We start from the raw sequence: 13,126 nt of genomic DNA, 5'->3' as shown, positions 1-13,126 counted from the left end.
CAGGAAGGCTAAGTCTAACACAGGGACGGTGACTGATACCACCGTTCCGACTGCCTACTGGAATCTCTGCAATACTTCCTAGTGTCCTACGTCAGAGTCCCGCAGCTACGCCCTAACGCTCTTCAGTGATGATCTCCGGCTGCCTGCCTACAGCCCGTTCCTCAGCCCAAGTCGGCTGCTGCTGTCACGCTGACTACTTTCGAGAGACAAAGATCGACAAGAGAAGAAGACCGCAGAGCGGCGTGCTCTCGAGTTTTGTTAGCGTTCCCCTTTCGACCCCGCCAGCACTTGGCGTGACGTAGCGTCGAAGGCAGCTTGTCCTTATTTGGTATCGTTAAAGTATTGTTGTTGTTATCGTTCTTCAGAGGCTGGGTGGAGTGATAGAGGCGCCTCTCCCTATATGGTCACGCACTGTGTCCTGAGCCTTGTGACATAGCGCTGTCCCCACCGAGGGCCCTCTTTCTTTCTCTCTCCACTCCCAGACCTCTCTAGCCAGGAATGCTTTCTGTTGATACTCTTAATTGATTGCTTATCACGAGTCCCTACACAGAGCTTCGTTTGTATCTGTTGGCTGTTTGCTTTCTTATCAAGCACCGCTGCCCGACAGTTTGACTTCTGCTTCGGCTGACCCTTCGGCCACGCCAGGCGTCCTTCCTACCTACTGTTCTCGGCGTGCTGCCTGAAAACGACTGTAATTAGGCTCGACTTGTTCCTGCGGTTACAACAGCGTCACTTGTGACCAGCTTTGCAAAAGAAGCGTCGTCACTTTCTGCAGAACCCACCCGTCATTTTGCACGACAATGCGCGGGCGCAAACAGTGCAAGCTGTGGCTGCTCTGTTCGGTCGGTGGGACTGGGAAGTGCTGTACCGTCCACTGTACTCCCCAGACTTAGGTCCTCGTGACTTGGATTTGATTCTGAATACGAAAGAACCACTTCATGGCATTCACTTGAGCATTGTGCCAGAGATTCGACAAATAGTAGTCCACTCCATTCGCACCATCAACAGAGCAGGCTCTGCTAACAGTATACTACACCTTCCACATCGCTGGCAACGGGTTCTACACAACACTGGTGACTACTTTGAAGGACAGCAACAGGGGAAACGTGTAACTCTTTTATGTTGGTTGTGAATAAATAGTTGCCACTATTTAAGTTCCAACCCTCATATAATCTATTCAGCCCACAGGAAGTAAGTCGGTGAAATCTTCGAGGAACAGCTGTTCTGTTTGGCGACACCGAGGGTAATCCTTTATAACAAAGTCTATTAATAATTTTGCAAAAGTTTTCTAGGGGGCGCCAAAAGCGGAGGTCACAGGTGTGCGGCTGGCGAAATGTGCTCCAGGTGTTCGTGTTTGTACGCGTGTGTGAACGGCTGTGTTCAGGGTAAGAGTGAGAGCGACAGCGACAGCCACAGCAGCAGCATCAGCATCACCTTCAGCACCGGCAGCTCGGACGAGGACGGCACGCGAGGCGGCGTCCGCGAGGGGGACGGCCGCAGCCGTAGCAGCTACGCCGCGGGCGCGGGCACTGCCGCGAGCTTCGACCCTCTGCCTCCCTGTGTCCAGCCCTGGGAGGTGGAGGAGGACGGCATCTGGGTTTAGCAAAGGTTTGCACCCTTCTGGGACTCTCCGATCCTATCCCTCCTCAATGTCTCGCACAAAGTTCTCGAACCTTGCGTACGTCGAGTATCTGTCGAGGTACTGCAGTTCTGTAACGTGTCTGGATTTAAAATTGAGGGGAGTGTAGCGGGACTTTGAATTTCGCCATGCTACACTCGTTCCCTCAGATATAAATTAGTCGCAGCGGTATGAGCAATCGACGGCAGAGAAAATATATAAGAAAATGAAGGTACTAAAATTGAAATTCTTTTTGTTTTTTATCCGTTTTTTGTCTTTTTAGAGCGGAAGCTTAACTTACTTACTAGCTTGTCTCGGTCGGATTAAGACTAAAAAACTTATTGATGTGTTGACATATTGTGGAAGTTTATATGAAATTTGGATGGAAGCAGCAACGTAAAATACTTTGCATTTAATATCGAGACGGTTTTGTATACATTAGTAATTCCTGGACAGTGAAATTTATTGCAAAATTACGGAGCAGTTACTACATTTTACGCAGAAATGAAGTAGGAGAATTTTGAAGACCTGGACGCCGCACGAAAGAAGACATGTTAACGTGGTAAAGGATGAACTCTTATCTATGCGATTTCCCCCTGTTAATCACATTTTGTTATTCTCTGTTCTCTTTCAGATAATTTTTGTAGTGGCTATTGGTTTGACTTTTGCTCAGAAACGCCACAAGGACCACCCCGAATAGCTTTTCTGAATTACGAAGTCCGATAACTTTTTTTGTTATACGAAGTCCGATTTGCATTTCATTCTTTCCCTTTTTCACTGTCATTAACGATTTTAAAACCTTTTTATTCAACATTTCTTCCCACATTTTCAACCTTTTCTTTTCTTTTTCTTTTTTATTACCCACTACAGGAGGTTTACTATCTTTGACTCGAAAAAAGCATGTTCTTTGAGATTTTTTTTTCTCGGCATGTGTTTCAGATATCAATGTCAAATTTGGTCAAAATGTTTATTGATATTTCCTCTAGAAACTGGAATTTTTTCACCCGGAAATGTTGAAGACCAAAGGCGGAAGTGCCGTCGGAAGGAACCAAAATTTTGATGTAGACCTCCATGCGCCGTATGTCACAGGTCAGCCGGCTCACCTGAAATTAAATTTTAGTTGACGTTAGCGAAGTTTCTTTAGAAGTTGTACCTCGCTTAAGGGGGGTAGGACGAGAAACTGGCCGACTTCGAGAAGGAGAGGCACCACGACATTTTAATTTCTACTGTCTATACTTTTACAAATAAATGTGTAAAACTTTGTCAGCATGACCAGGAAGGATTCAGGATTCACACTCATAGTAGTGGAAGTTCAAAAACACGAAAAAATAATATTTTTTAAATGTGAAATTTCATGATTTTTTTCACTTACTGTTAGCTGCATTTGTTGCTATTGGTACACTTTTCTTCATAAGTAAGAGAGATTCTTAGATGAATTTTGCATAGCTTACAAACCACACTCGCAGGTGTATGAAACTCTAGAATTTATTTAATCTATGGAAAAATGAATGGGCTGTTATGTTTTAAACTTCGTGTTAAGAGAAATTTCGAATTTTATAGTTAATTACCTCAATTTTTACCACAGTTTTTAACAGATATGGGAAATTCTAGAGTTTCATACACCTGTAAGTATGGTTTGTTTGCTGTGCAAAATTCATCGAAGAATCTCTCTTACTTACGAAGGAAAGTGCACCAACAGTAACAAATGCAGCTAATACCGAGTGAAAAAAATGATGAAATTTCACATGTAAAAAAAATTGTTTTGTTATATTTTTGAACTTCCTCTGCTATTAGTGTGAATCCTGAATCCTTCCTGATCATGCTGTTAAAGTTTTATGAATTTACTTGTAAAAGTATAGACAGTGTAAATTATAATGTCCTGTGGTGCCTCTCCTGCTCAAAGTTATCCCGTTTCACGTCCTACCCCCCTTAAGTTATTTGGACCATAGGAAACGAAATGGCAGCCATTTGAAGAAAAATAGGTTTTTTTTTTTTTTCATGGATTTTTCAACTTCGACGGCCAAGTAAAAATGTATATAGTTGATGGATCAGAATAAAAGTGGTACAACTCCTAGACAATTTAGTTAGCTTCATCGGAAGCAGAGAATCATGCCAAACGGTTCAGAGAAAAATGTGTTTGAAGTTTTGACTACATATAAATGCAATATTATGCAACTTACCTTCAATCTACTATTCCGGGTCCATAAACTAGTTCTTCCTCTTCCTCACAGAGGGCGTTCTGCTCGACCTGCGCTGCTCCAGAGCCTCTCATACGGTTTTCGGCCACTAGAATCCGGTGGTCACCGGAATGTTTGGCGAACTGCGTCGAATAGTCCCAGGGTGACATCCATCTTTGTCATGGTCTTCAGAATTGCTAAATACCCTTCGTTGAAGCTGCTCACTGCCAGGATAGTCGCAGTCTCCACAGTCTTCCTACCAGAATGCAAATGCTTGGGGGCTAACTTTCAAACACAAGCATTCAAAAGTTTCATTTGGATTTTGTGTGTTTCCTCCCGAGCACCAGTACAATAACTCGTCCTCCAAAGGAAAAAATCTGGTGTGCGTGAAAAAGACCGATTTCAGGCAGGTGCATTTTTATGTTCAATCGTTAATAACAAACCTTTCCATTCCGTATTCGGAAAAACCATTTCAGGAGTGGATTCTAAACACTTTTATGGATCCAAAAATGCAATTTAAAAAAAAATCGGTTCTTTTTAACCAAAAGATAGTAAACCTCCCCTTAACTACAGTGTGGATGGGCTAAACTATTAATCGCAAGTAAGCTTAGGAAATTCGAGCTTAACCAGATGAAAGATTCCAGAAACCTATTAATTAAATAATTAATAATGGAGAACGTGTACAAAAGCTACGGTAACCTGGAATTGAGGACAATGACCCGTTATTTTCACAAAAGGGTTGAAGGGGAAGGAAGAAGGCTGAAGGAAAAGGACTAGCGAGTATTAGAAAATGGGGGAGAATGACAGAAAAGTTGACCAGAACCTGGGTCAGGAAAGACTTGGAAAACAGATCGGGAAACACTGAGTGTTGGGATCTGCACTAGATGAGATTTGAAAATCTGAGTGCTTAGTGGAGGATAGGGTAATAAGCAAGACAGGCATTACAGCCGAAACATCGTGTAAGAGTTTGTAAGACTGGAAACCTAAGTGCATTATTTGTGGTAGACAGTTGTGAGCGAGGGGGAAGAAGACAGGTTAGAAAATAAGAGATGAAGAAGAGTAAGAGGGAGTAAAGAAAAGGAATAATTACTGAGAAGAGATGCTGATACTGAAGAAATTAACATAAATTTAGGGCAGGTAAATTTAGGCCAGTTGTACACTGTCTCGGTGGCGCCATTAAAGAGTCACAGTTGCAGCACAGAACATCTCCATTGGGCATTACAAAGAAATGAACATGTTGCCAGCAGGAGCTTTTTTCAGACAGTAGTTCATTATAGATAATGCTGCATCCTCTCAGACTTGGTCAATAAACTTAGGTGTGGTACAGAGGCAACTGCCTTTCATAAATTGTGAAATGCTACACCTACCTGACTACGTCGATCCAAAGTCTTCAGTGTGTCACGTTGGAAAAGTGTGAGTTGCTTATTTACTTATTTATTTGTTTATTTACACGTCAAGTTCTGTTGGACCAAATCGAGGAGCAAATCTCCAAGGTCATGGAATGTGTCAGTACATGAAATTACAACATAAAAGTAATAACAGATAAAAATATATTTTATTAATCCAAAAAACGCAGTCCATAAGTTTAATTAAACACAATAAACAATACAACAAGTATCAGCTTAATTTTTCCAGGAACTGTCTGACAGCATGAGAAAACTCTTCAGTTTCGATTTGAAAGTGTGTGGATTACTGCTAAGATTTTGAATTCGAGTGGTAGCTTATTGAAAATGGATGCAACAGAATGCTTTTTGCACAAGAGTTAAGGAAGTCCAGCCCAAATGCAGGTTTGATTTCTGCCGAGTATTAACTGAGTGAAAGCTGCTTATTGTTGGGAATAAGCTGATTTTGTTAAAACAAGGATGATGTACTTACCAAACAAAAGCGTTGGTGTGTTGATAGACACACAAACAAACACAAACACACACACAAAATTCAAGCTTTCGCAACCCACAGTTGCTTCATCAGGGAAGGAGTGGGAAAGATGAAAGGATGTGGGTTTTAAGGGAGAGGGTAAGGAGTCATTCCAATCCCGGGAGCGGAAAAGGGGGGGGGGGGGGGGGGGAAAGGACAGGTATACACGCGCACGCACTCCCACACACACACACACACACACACACACACACACACACACACACATCCATTCGCACATATACAGATACAAGCCAAACAAACCCACATCCTTTCGTCTTTCACTTTCCTTCCCTCTTTCCTGATGAAGCAACCGTGGGTTGCGAAAGCTTGAATTTTGTGTGTGTGTTTGTGTTTGAACCGACAGTTTCTGAGCCAAAAATAGCCTTTTAGAATGGGAAGAGTTACCACAAAGTCGATGTTTTCAGCATCCATGCCAGTTGACTTGGAAGATTTCATTCTGCTTGAGATACCTCATTATGTTAGAGCTCAGGATATATTCTAACATTGTACAACAGATCAATGTCAAAGATATTGGATGGTAGTTATGTTGAATATTGCCCACCTGGTAGAGTACAATAATGAAAAGGGGAAAATGGCAGGGACTAAAATATTTTTCATCTCAAATGAATTTTGTGTCAAATTATGCATGCGAGAAAAAAATAATAATTGTGTGTTTTGATCTCACCAAATTTTGTTACAGTATGGCAGTTCAATTTCCTGCTACTATTTGCTCCTTTTGTTACATATTGTACATTGGAAGTCTGTACTGAGTTTTCTGAAGAAGATCTATTATTGTTTAGCCATATTGGGAATATAAATCAGACACTACAAAAGCTCCGTGTAACATTTATTCAAATAAATATAGATGTATTTTACTCATTATCGACAACTATAAACAAAATTGCAATATTGCTGATTGCTCCCTCCTACAAATAACTCGCAGAAAGACCATGAGAATATAGTTGGAGAGATTCGAGCCAACACAAAGCCTTCAGGCAGTCATTCTTCCCACGAACCACTTGCAACTGGAAAAGCAAAAGGGGAAGTGACAAGAGTATCCTCCACTACACACCTTGAAGTGACTTTCGTGTAGATGTAGAATACTGATATTGAGAATCCATTCAGTGAACGTAGGGCCGTCAACTACACTTATTTGTTCACTGTATATTTGACACGTAGTGATGACAAGTTTGTAAACACACTGTTAAATTAGTCATATTCTGTAGTTTGCACAAAGAGGAGTCTCTGGGAAGTGGCAAGGAGTCAAAAATATACATCTAATTTAATTTAAATGACATTTAATGAAATGACTTAACATTACAAGAGACTTGTTTTACAGTGGTGATGGTCATTATAAAATAACCCAGAATATTAAATGCAAGAGTTTCTTAAAGATGCTTTTCAGTGAAGTAGGAGTTGCCAAACATAGAATTCTGTAATTCAGTCTTAAACTTCACAACATTACGCAGGAGACATTCAGTGTATCCTGGCATATTACTAAATACATGTGTACCTACGTAGCTGACTCATTCCTATACTAATCTCAAGAATGTAAAGTCTTTGTGGATGTTGTCTTCTCAGTCATAGTGTTACTGTCATGCTTTTTGCTATATTTTGGGAAAAGAGAAATGTTGACAATAGCATATGACATCAACATTGATGAATATGTATTAAAAATCTCTTGTGAAACTACCAAGTTTTTCAAAGAGGTTTCTGCAAAGGTTCATGAAAACACCAAATATAATTCTTATAATACATTTTTGTATCTGAAAATACTATCCCTGTAAGTTGACTTCCCCCAAATTATTCTGTAACTTATTATTCAATGGAAGTTCATTTATAAATTGCCAGTACCTGTGACCAAGCATATTGCACACACAGCTGAACTACGGTGCTTAATTAACACGAAGATGTGCATCTTCAAATATTAATATTGCAACTTATCAGTAGGTCTAAAAATTTAGCACTTTCTACTTACTGTATTTCATTGTTCACAAAGATGTTTTTATGGTTTGTGGAGTTCTACAAAAAGTATTGGATCTGTCAAAATTCAGTGCATTGAACAGTCTGTCGACGTTTTCAATTATGCTCTAAGACAAGAGAGTAAACAAGCATCCCGAAGGAACTACCCAAATGGGACAGAATATGGTAGACCTGGTGTTATGTACAGACAAGCAAATGATTACAGTTTCAGAAAAATTGAATGATTTATTGAAGAGAAAGAGCTTCACAAATTGAGGTAGTCAGTAATGTGTTGGTCCACTCCTGGCCCTTACGGAAGTAGTCATTCAGCCTGGCATTGATTACAGGGTTGTTGTTTGTCCTCCCGAAGGATATCGTGCCCAGTTCTGTCCAATTGGTGTGTTAGATTGTCAAAGTACTGACCTGGTTGGAGCGCCAGCCCGTAATGTTCCAGATGTTCTCAACTGGGGACAGATCCAGTGACCTTGCTGAAGAAGTATCTACACCTACATCTACATAGATACTCTGCAAATCACATTCAAGTGCCTGGCAGAGGGTTCATCGAACCACCTTCACAATTCTCTATTATTCCAATCTCATATAGCTCGTGGAAAGAATGAACACCTATATCTTTCCGTACCAGCTCTGCTTTCCCTTATTTTATCTTTGTGATTGTTCCTCCCTATGTAAGTCGGTGTCAACAAAACAGTTTCGCATTCTGAGGAGAAAGTTGGTGATTGGAATTTCGTAAGAAGATTCCGTCGCAACGAAAAATTCCTTTCTTTTAATGATGTCCATCCCAAATCCTGTATCATTTCTGTGACACTCTCTCGCATATTTCGCAATAATACAAAATGTGCTGCCGTTCTTAAACCTTTTTGATGTACTCAGTCAGTCCTATCTGGTGAGGATCCCACACCACGCAGCAGTATTCTAAAAGAGGATGGACAAGTGTAGTGTAGGCAGTCTCCTTAGTAGGTCTGTTACATTTTAGAAAATGTAACAGACACAGTCTTTGGTTAGCCTTCCCCACAACATTTTCTGTGTGTTCCTTCCAATTTAAGTTGTTCATAATTGTAATGCCTAGGTATTTAGTTGAATTTACAGCTTTTAGATTAGACTGATTTATTGTGTGACCGAAGTTTAATGCGTTCCTTTTAGCACTCATGTGGATGACCTCACACTTTTCGTTATTTAAGGTCAACTGCCACTTTTCGCACCATTCCGATATTTCTTCTAAATCGTTCTGCAGTTTGTTGCGATCTTCTGATGGCTTTATTAGTCGATAAACTACAGCATCATCTGCAAACAACCAAGACGGCTGCTGAAATTGTCTCCCAAATCATTTATGTACATAAGAAACAGCAAAGGGCCTATAACACTACCTTGAGGTACGTTAGAAATCACTTCTGTGTTACTCGATGACTTTCCGTCAATTACAACGAACTGTGACCACCTCTAACAGGAAATCACAGATCCAGTCACATAACTGAGACAATATTCCATTAGCACACAATTCCACTATGAGCCGCTTGTGTGGTACAGTGTAAAAAGCCTTCTGGAAAACCAGAAATACGGAATCGATCTGCAATGCCTTGTCAATAGCACTCAGCACTTCATGTGAATAAAGAGCTAGTTGTGTTTCACAAGAACGATGGTTTCTAAACCCATGTTGACTGTGTATCAATAGACCGTTTTCTTGGAGGTAATTCATTACGTTCGAACACAGTATATGTTCTAAAATCCTGCTGCATATCGATGTTAACGATATCAACCTGTAATTTAGTGGATATCTCCTACTACCTTTCTTGAGCAACTTTCCAGTCTTTGGGTACGGATCTTTTGTCGAGCGAATGGTTGTATATGATTGTTAAGTATGGAGCTAATGCATCAGCATACTCAGAAAGGAATCTAATTGGTACAGAGTCTGGACCAGAAAACTTGCTTTTATTAAGTGATTTAAGTTGCTTCACTACTCCAAGGATATTTACTTCTACATTACTCATGTTGGCAGCTGTTCTCGATTCAAATTCTGGAATATTTACTCCGTCTTCTTTTGTGAATGCATTTCGGGAGGCTGTAACTCTCCTTTGGCAGCACTGTCTTCGATAGTATCTCCATTGCTATCGTGAGAGAAGAAGGCATTGATTGTTTCTTGCCGCTAGCATACTTCACATACGACCAGAATCTCTTTGGATTTTCTGCCATGTTTCGAGACAAAGTTTCGTTGTTGAAACTGTTAGAAGCATCTCACATTGAAGTCTGCCTAAATTTCGAGCTTCTTTAAATGATTGCCAATCTTGGGGATTTTGCATGCGTACTGAGGAGGATCAGCTCCGTCGTTTGTTAATTTATTTGGTATAAATCTCTCAATTGCTGCCGATAATATTGGAAAGAGTGGAAATTGTCTCTCAGGAAGGCGTCAAGTGAATTTTTATCTGATTTTTTGAACAGGTATGTTTTTCACTTATTTTTCAAGGATTTGGGGATTACAATATTCAATCTTGCTACGACAGCCCTGTGTTCACTAATCTTTGAAGCGGTTTTGATGCTCGTTATTAACTCAGGATTATTTGTTGCTAAGAGGTCAAGTTTGTTTTCACAACCGTTTACTATTCGCATGGGCTTGTGAACTAATTGCTCGAGATAATTTTCAGAGAATGTGTTTAGCAAAATTTCGGATGATATTTTATGCATACCTCCAGAATTAAACACGTATTTTCGCCAACATATCGAGGGAAATTCAAGTCACCACCAACTATTATCGTATGATTCGTGTGCGTGTTTGAAATCAAACTCGAGTTTTCTTTGAACCTTTGAGCAACTGTATCATCTGAATTGGGAGGTCGGTAAAAGGATCAAATTATTATTTTATTACAGTTGCCAACAATGACCTCTGCCCATACTGGTTTGTAAAGCGTGAAGACAAGCGGTAGAAACTTTAACCGTATGCAGGCAGGCATTATATTGCTGAAGGAGAGGAACAGAACAGGGTATCGAATGTCATTGATGTACCGCCGTGGTGCTGCGGATGATAACCGAAGGGGTCCTGCTATGGAAAGAAGTGGCACCCCAGGTATCCCACCACTGTCCAAGGCGTCTCCAAACACGTCTTCACTGGTCATTGGGGCCGAGTTCAAAGCGGAACTCATCACTGAAGGCAATTCTATCCCAGTCAATGAGATTCTAGCCCAAAGATGTGGACCGAGCGAGGTGGCGCAGTGGTTAGCACAATGGACTCGCATTCGGGAGGATGACGGTTCAATCCCGTCTCCGGCCATCCTGATTTAGGTTTTCCGTTTTTTTCCCTAAATCGCTTCAGGCAAATGCCAGGATGGTTCCTTCGAAAGGGCACGGCCGATTTCCTTCCCCATCCTTCCCTCACCCAAGCTTGTGCTCCGTCTCAAAATGACCTCGTTGTCGACGGGACGTTAAACACTAATCTCCTCCTCCACCTCCTCCAAAGATGTGTCTGGAGACGCCCTGGAGAGGCGTGGCATACCAACCTGACTGTCACCTACCGTATGGCATGACAGCAAGGCGTGACGGTCTCGGATGCGATTTCTCCTCGAAGCAGGCCCCGTTTGGTTGTCAACCACGATAACCGTTTATCACTGCAGGGTATGTCAACTGCATTCTACGCCTTGTTTTGTTTTGTTTTGTGGGAAGCCATCCTGGGCTTACATTTCAGCACGGTAATTCCCAACGATAAGAGTTTCTACTGCTTGTCTTCGTGTTCGCCAAACCGTACTTTGGCCAGCAGTGTTGCTGGATCTCTCTACAGTTCAGAACAGATGCAGGTTTATGGGCACAGCCCTCCAACCGGCTTGGGATTCTGACTATCTGCCTTGCCAATTGGACAGAGCTTGGTGCAGTATCCCTCAGGAGGATATCCGACAGCTCTATCAATGAGTGCCACACCAAATATCTACATCGACATCCATAATCTACAAGCCACCTGACGGCGTGTGGTGGAGGGCACTTTGAGTACCTCTATCGATTCTCCCTTCTATTCCAATCTCGTTTTGTTCGTGGGAAGAAAGATTGTCAGTATGCTCTTGTGTGGGCTCTAATCTCTCTGATTTTATGCTCATGGTCTCTTCGCGAGATATACGTAGGAGTGAGCAATATACTGCTTGACTCCTCAGTGTAGGTATGTTCTCTAAAATTTAACAAAAGCCCGTACTGAGCCACTGAGCGTCTCTCGTGCAGAGTCTTCCAATGGAGTTTTTCTATCATCTCTGTAATGCTAATATCTCCTTGCGTAAGGGCCGGCTCAATCCACTATTGATTGCCTCGGTTTGTGAAGCCCTTTCTCTTCAATAAATTGTCCAGTTTTTCTGAAACTGTAATCATCTGTTTGTATATGTATATCACATCTATTGATTTCCATCTGATTCAGATAATTTTGTCATCGTGTGTAATTATTATTATTATTATTATTATTACTATTAATTTTTCCTATTGGAGTGTATTTATTACCTGCCTTTCCAGTAAGGCAGCTTGCACTACTTTTTATTCCTATACTTACATGACCTGGAAGGAAGACAACTGTTGCTTCTTCTGAAACTGCAAATAGAAGCAAAAGAAACACCACTGTTTTTAACTTTTCCCAGGGACAAGTAAGGTCAGTTCTTCAAATCCATGTGAATTGTGTCCTCTCATTATTGTAATCTTCTCTTAGACATATTCCCCCACAAACATGGTAGTTGGTGAAACAGTAATGTTTTATTGGATAAGCAGCAGTAAAACAAGCCAGTCGTGTCTGTGTGAAAATAAATAATCTGATCTAAAATATATGGGACCCATTAGTGGAAATTAGTGTGATGTGCAGCCTTGCTCAAACTCTGCTGGGGACACATTCATTGAGGTGTCTGAATGTAGGCGGAGGAAAGGCAGCCCATTGTTCCTGTAAAGCCGAAAGAGGGAAGGTACTGATATCAGACAATGAGGTCTGGAGTGAAGTCAACTTTCTAACTCATTCGGAATGTATTCCATTGAATTCAGGTCAGGACCCTGGGAAGGTCAGTGCATTTCAGGAATGTTGTTATCCCCAAACAATTGCTTCACAGATGCTGCTTTATGACAGAATGAGGTCTGTTAAAAAAATTCAGGACTTTCATAATTTCGTGCCAGTGGTGTGTTGTAGTGGAATGCACACACCTGTATTTAATGTGTAACTGCCGAAAGTTTGTTTGTTGTATGTCCATTAGTTTTTGTTCAGTGCTGTATTGAGTAGAATGTTGTGTTGCACAATTTGTGAATTTCAAGATGGTAGACTGAGAGGAGCAATGTGTCTGCATTAAATTTTGTGTGAAACTCGAGAAAATCTTTAGAGGGAAATTCCAAATGATGCAGGAAGCCTAGAGTGACGAGTGGTTAAGTCGTACTCTATGTTACGAATGGTTCACACAGTTTAAAAATGACCAGACGGATAATTACCCTCGTTCAGTAC

The 13,126-nt window shown here is 41.1% G+C and overlaps 1 protein-coding gene across 10 annotated transcripts in view; it reads left to right on the top strand.

Annotated features, from left to right (window-relative positions):
• LOC126295315 (activated Cdc42 kinase-like) overlaps window positions 1-13,126 on the top strand; it is a 335,217-nt gene that overhangs the window by 263,265 nt on the left and 58,826 nt on the right. The window contains exon 22 of one of the 10 annotated variants that reach the window (XM_049987764.1): window positions 1,385-1,608. The exons of the other annotated variants lie outside the window; for them this stretch is intronic. Within the exon in view, the coding sequence (XP_049843721.1) occupies window positions 1,385-1,603 (219 nt within the window). The 3' untranslated portion in view covers window positions 1,604-1,608. The remainder of the gene's footprint in view (window positions 1-1,384; window positions 1,609-13,126) is intronic. 10 annotated transcript variants of the gene reach the window in all.

Source organism: Schistocerca gregaria, chromosome 11 (genome assembly GCF_023897955.1).
Source record: "Schistocerca gregaria isolate iqSchGreg1 chromosome 11, iqSchGreg1.2, whole genome shotgun sequence".
NCBI classification, from domain to species: domain Eukaryota; kingdom Metazoa; phylum Arthropoda; class Insecta; order Orthoptera; family Acrididae; genus Schistocerca; species Schistocerca gregaria.
The sequence above is the reverse complement of the archived record's forward strand: the minus strand, read 5'-3'. Positions and strand labels throughout refer to the sequence as shown.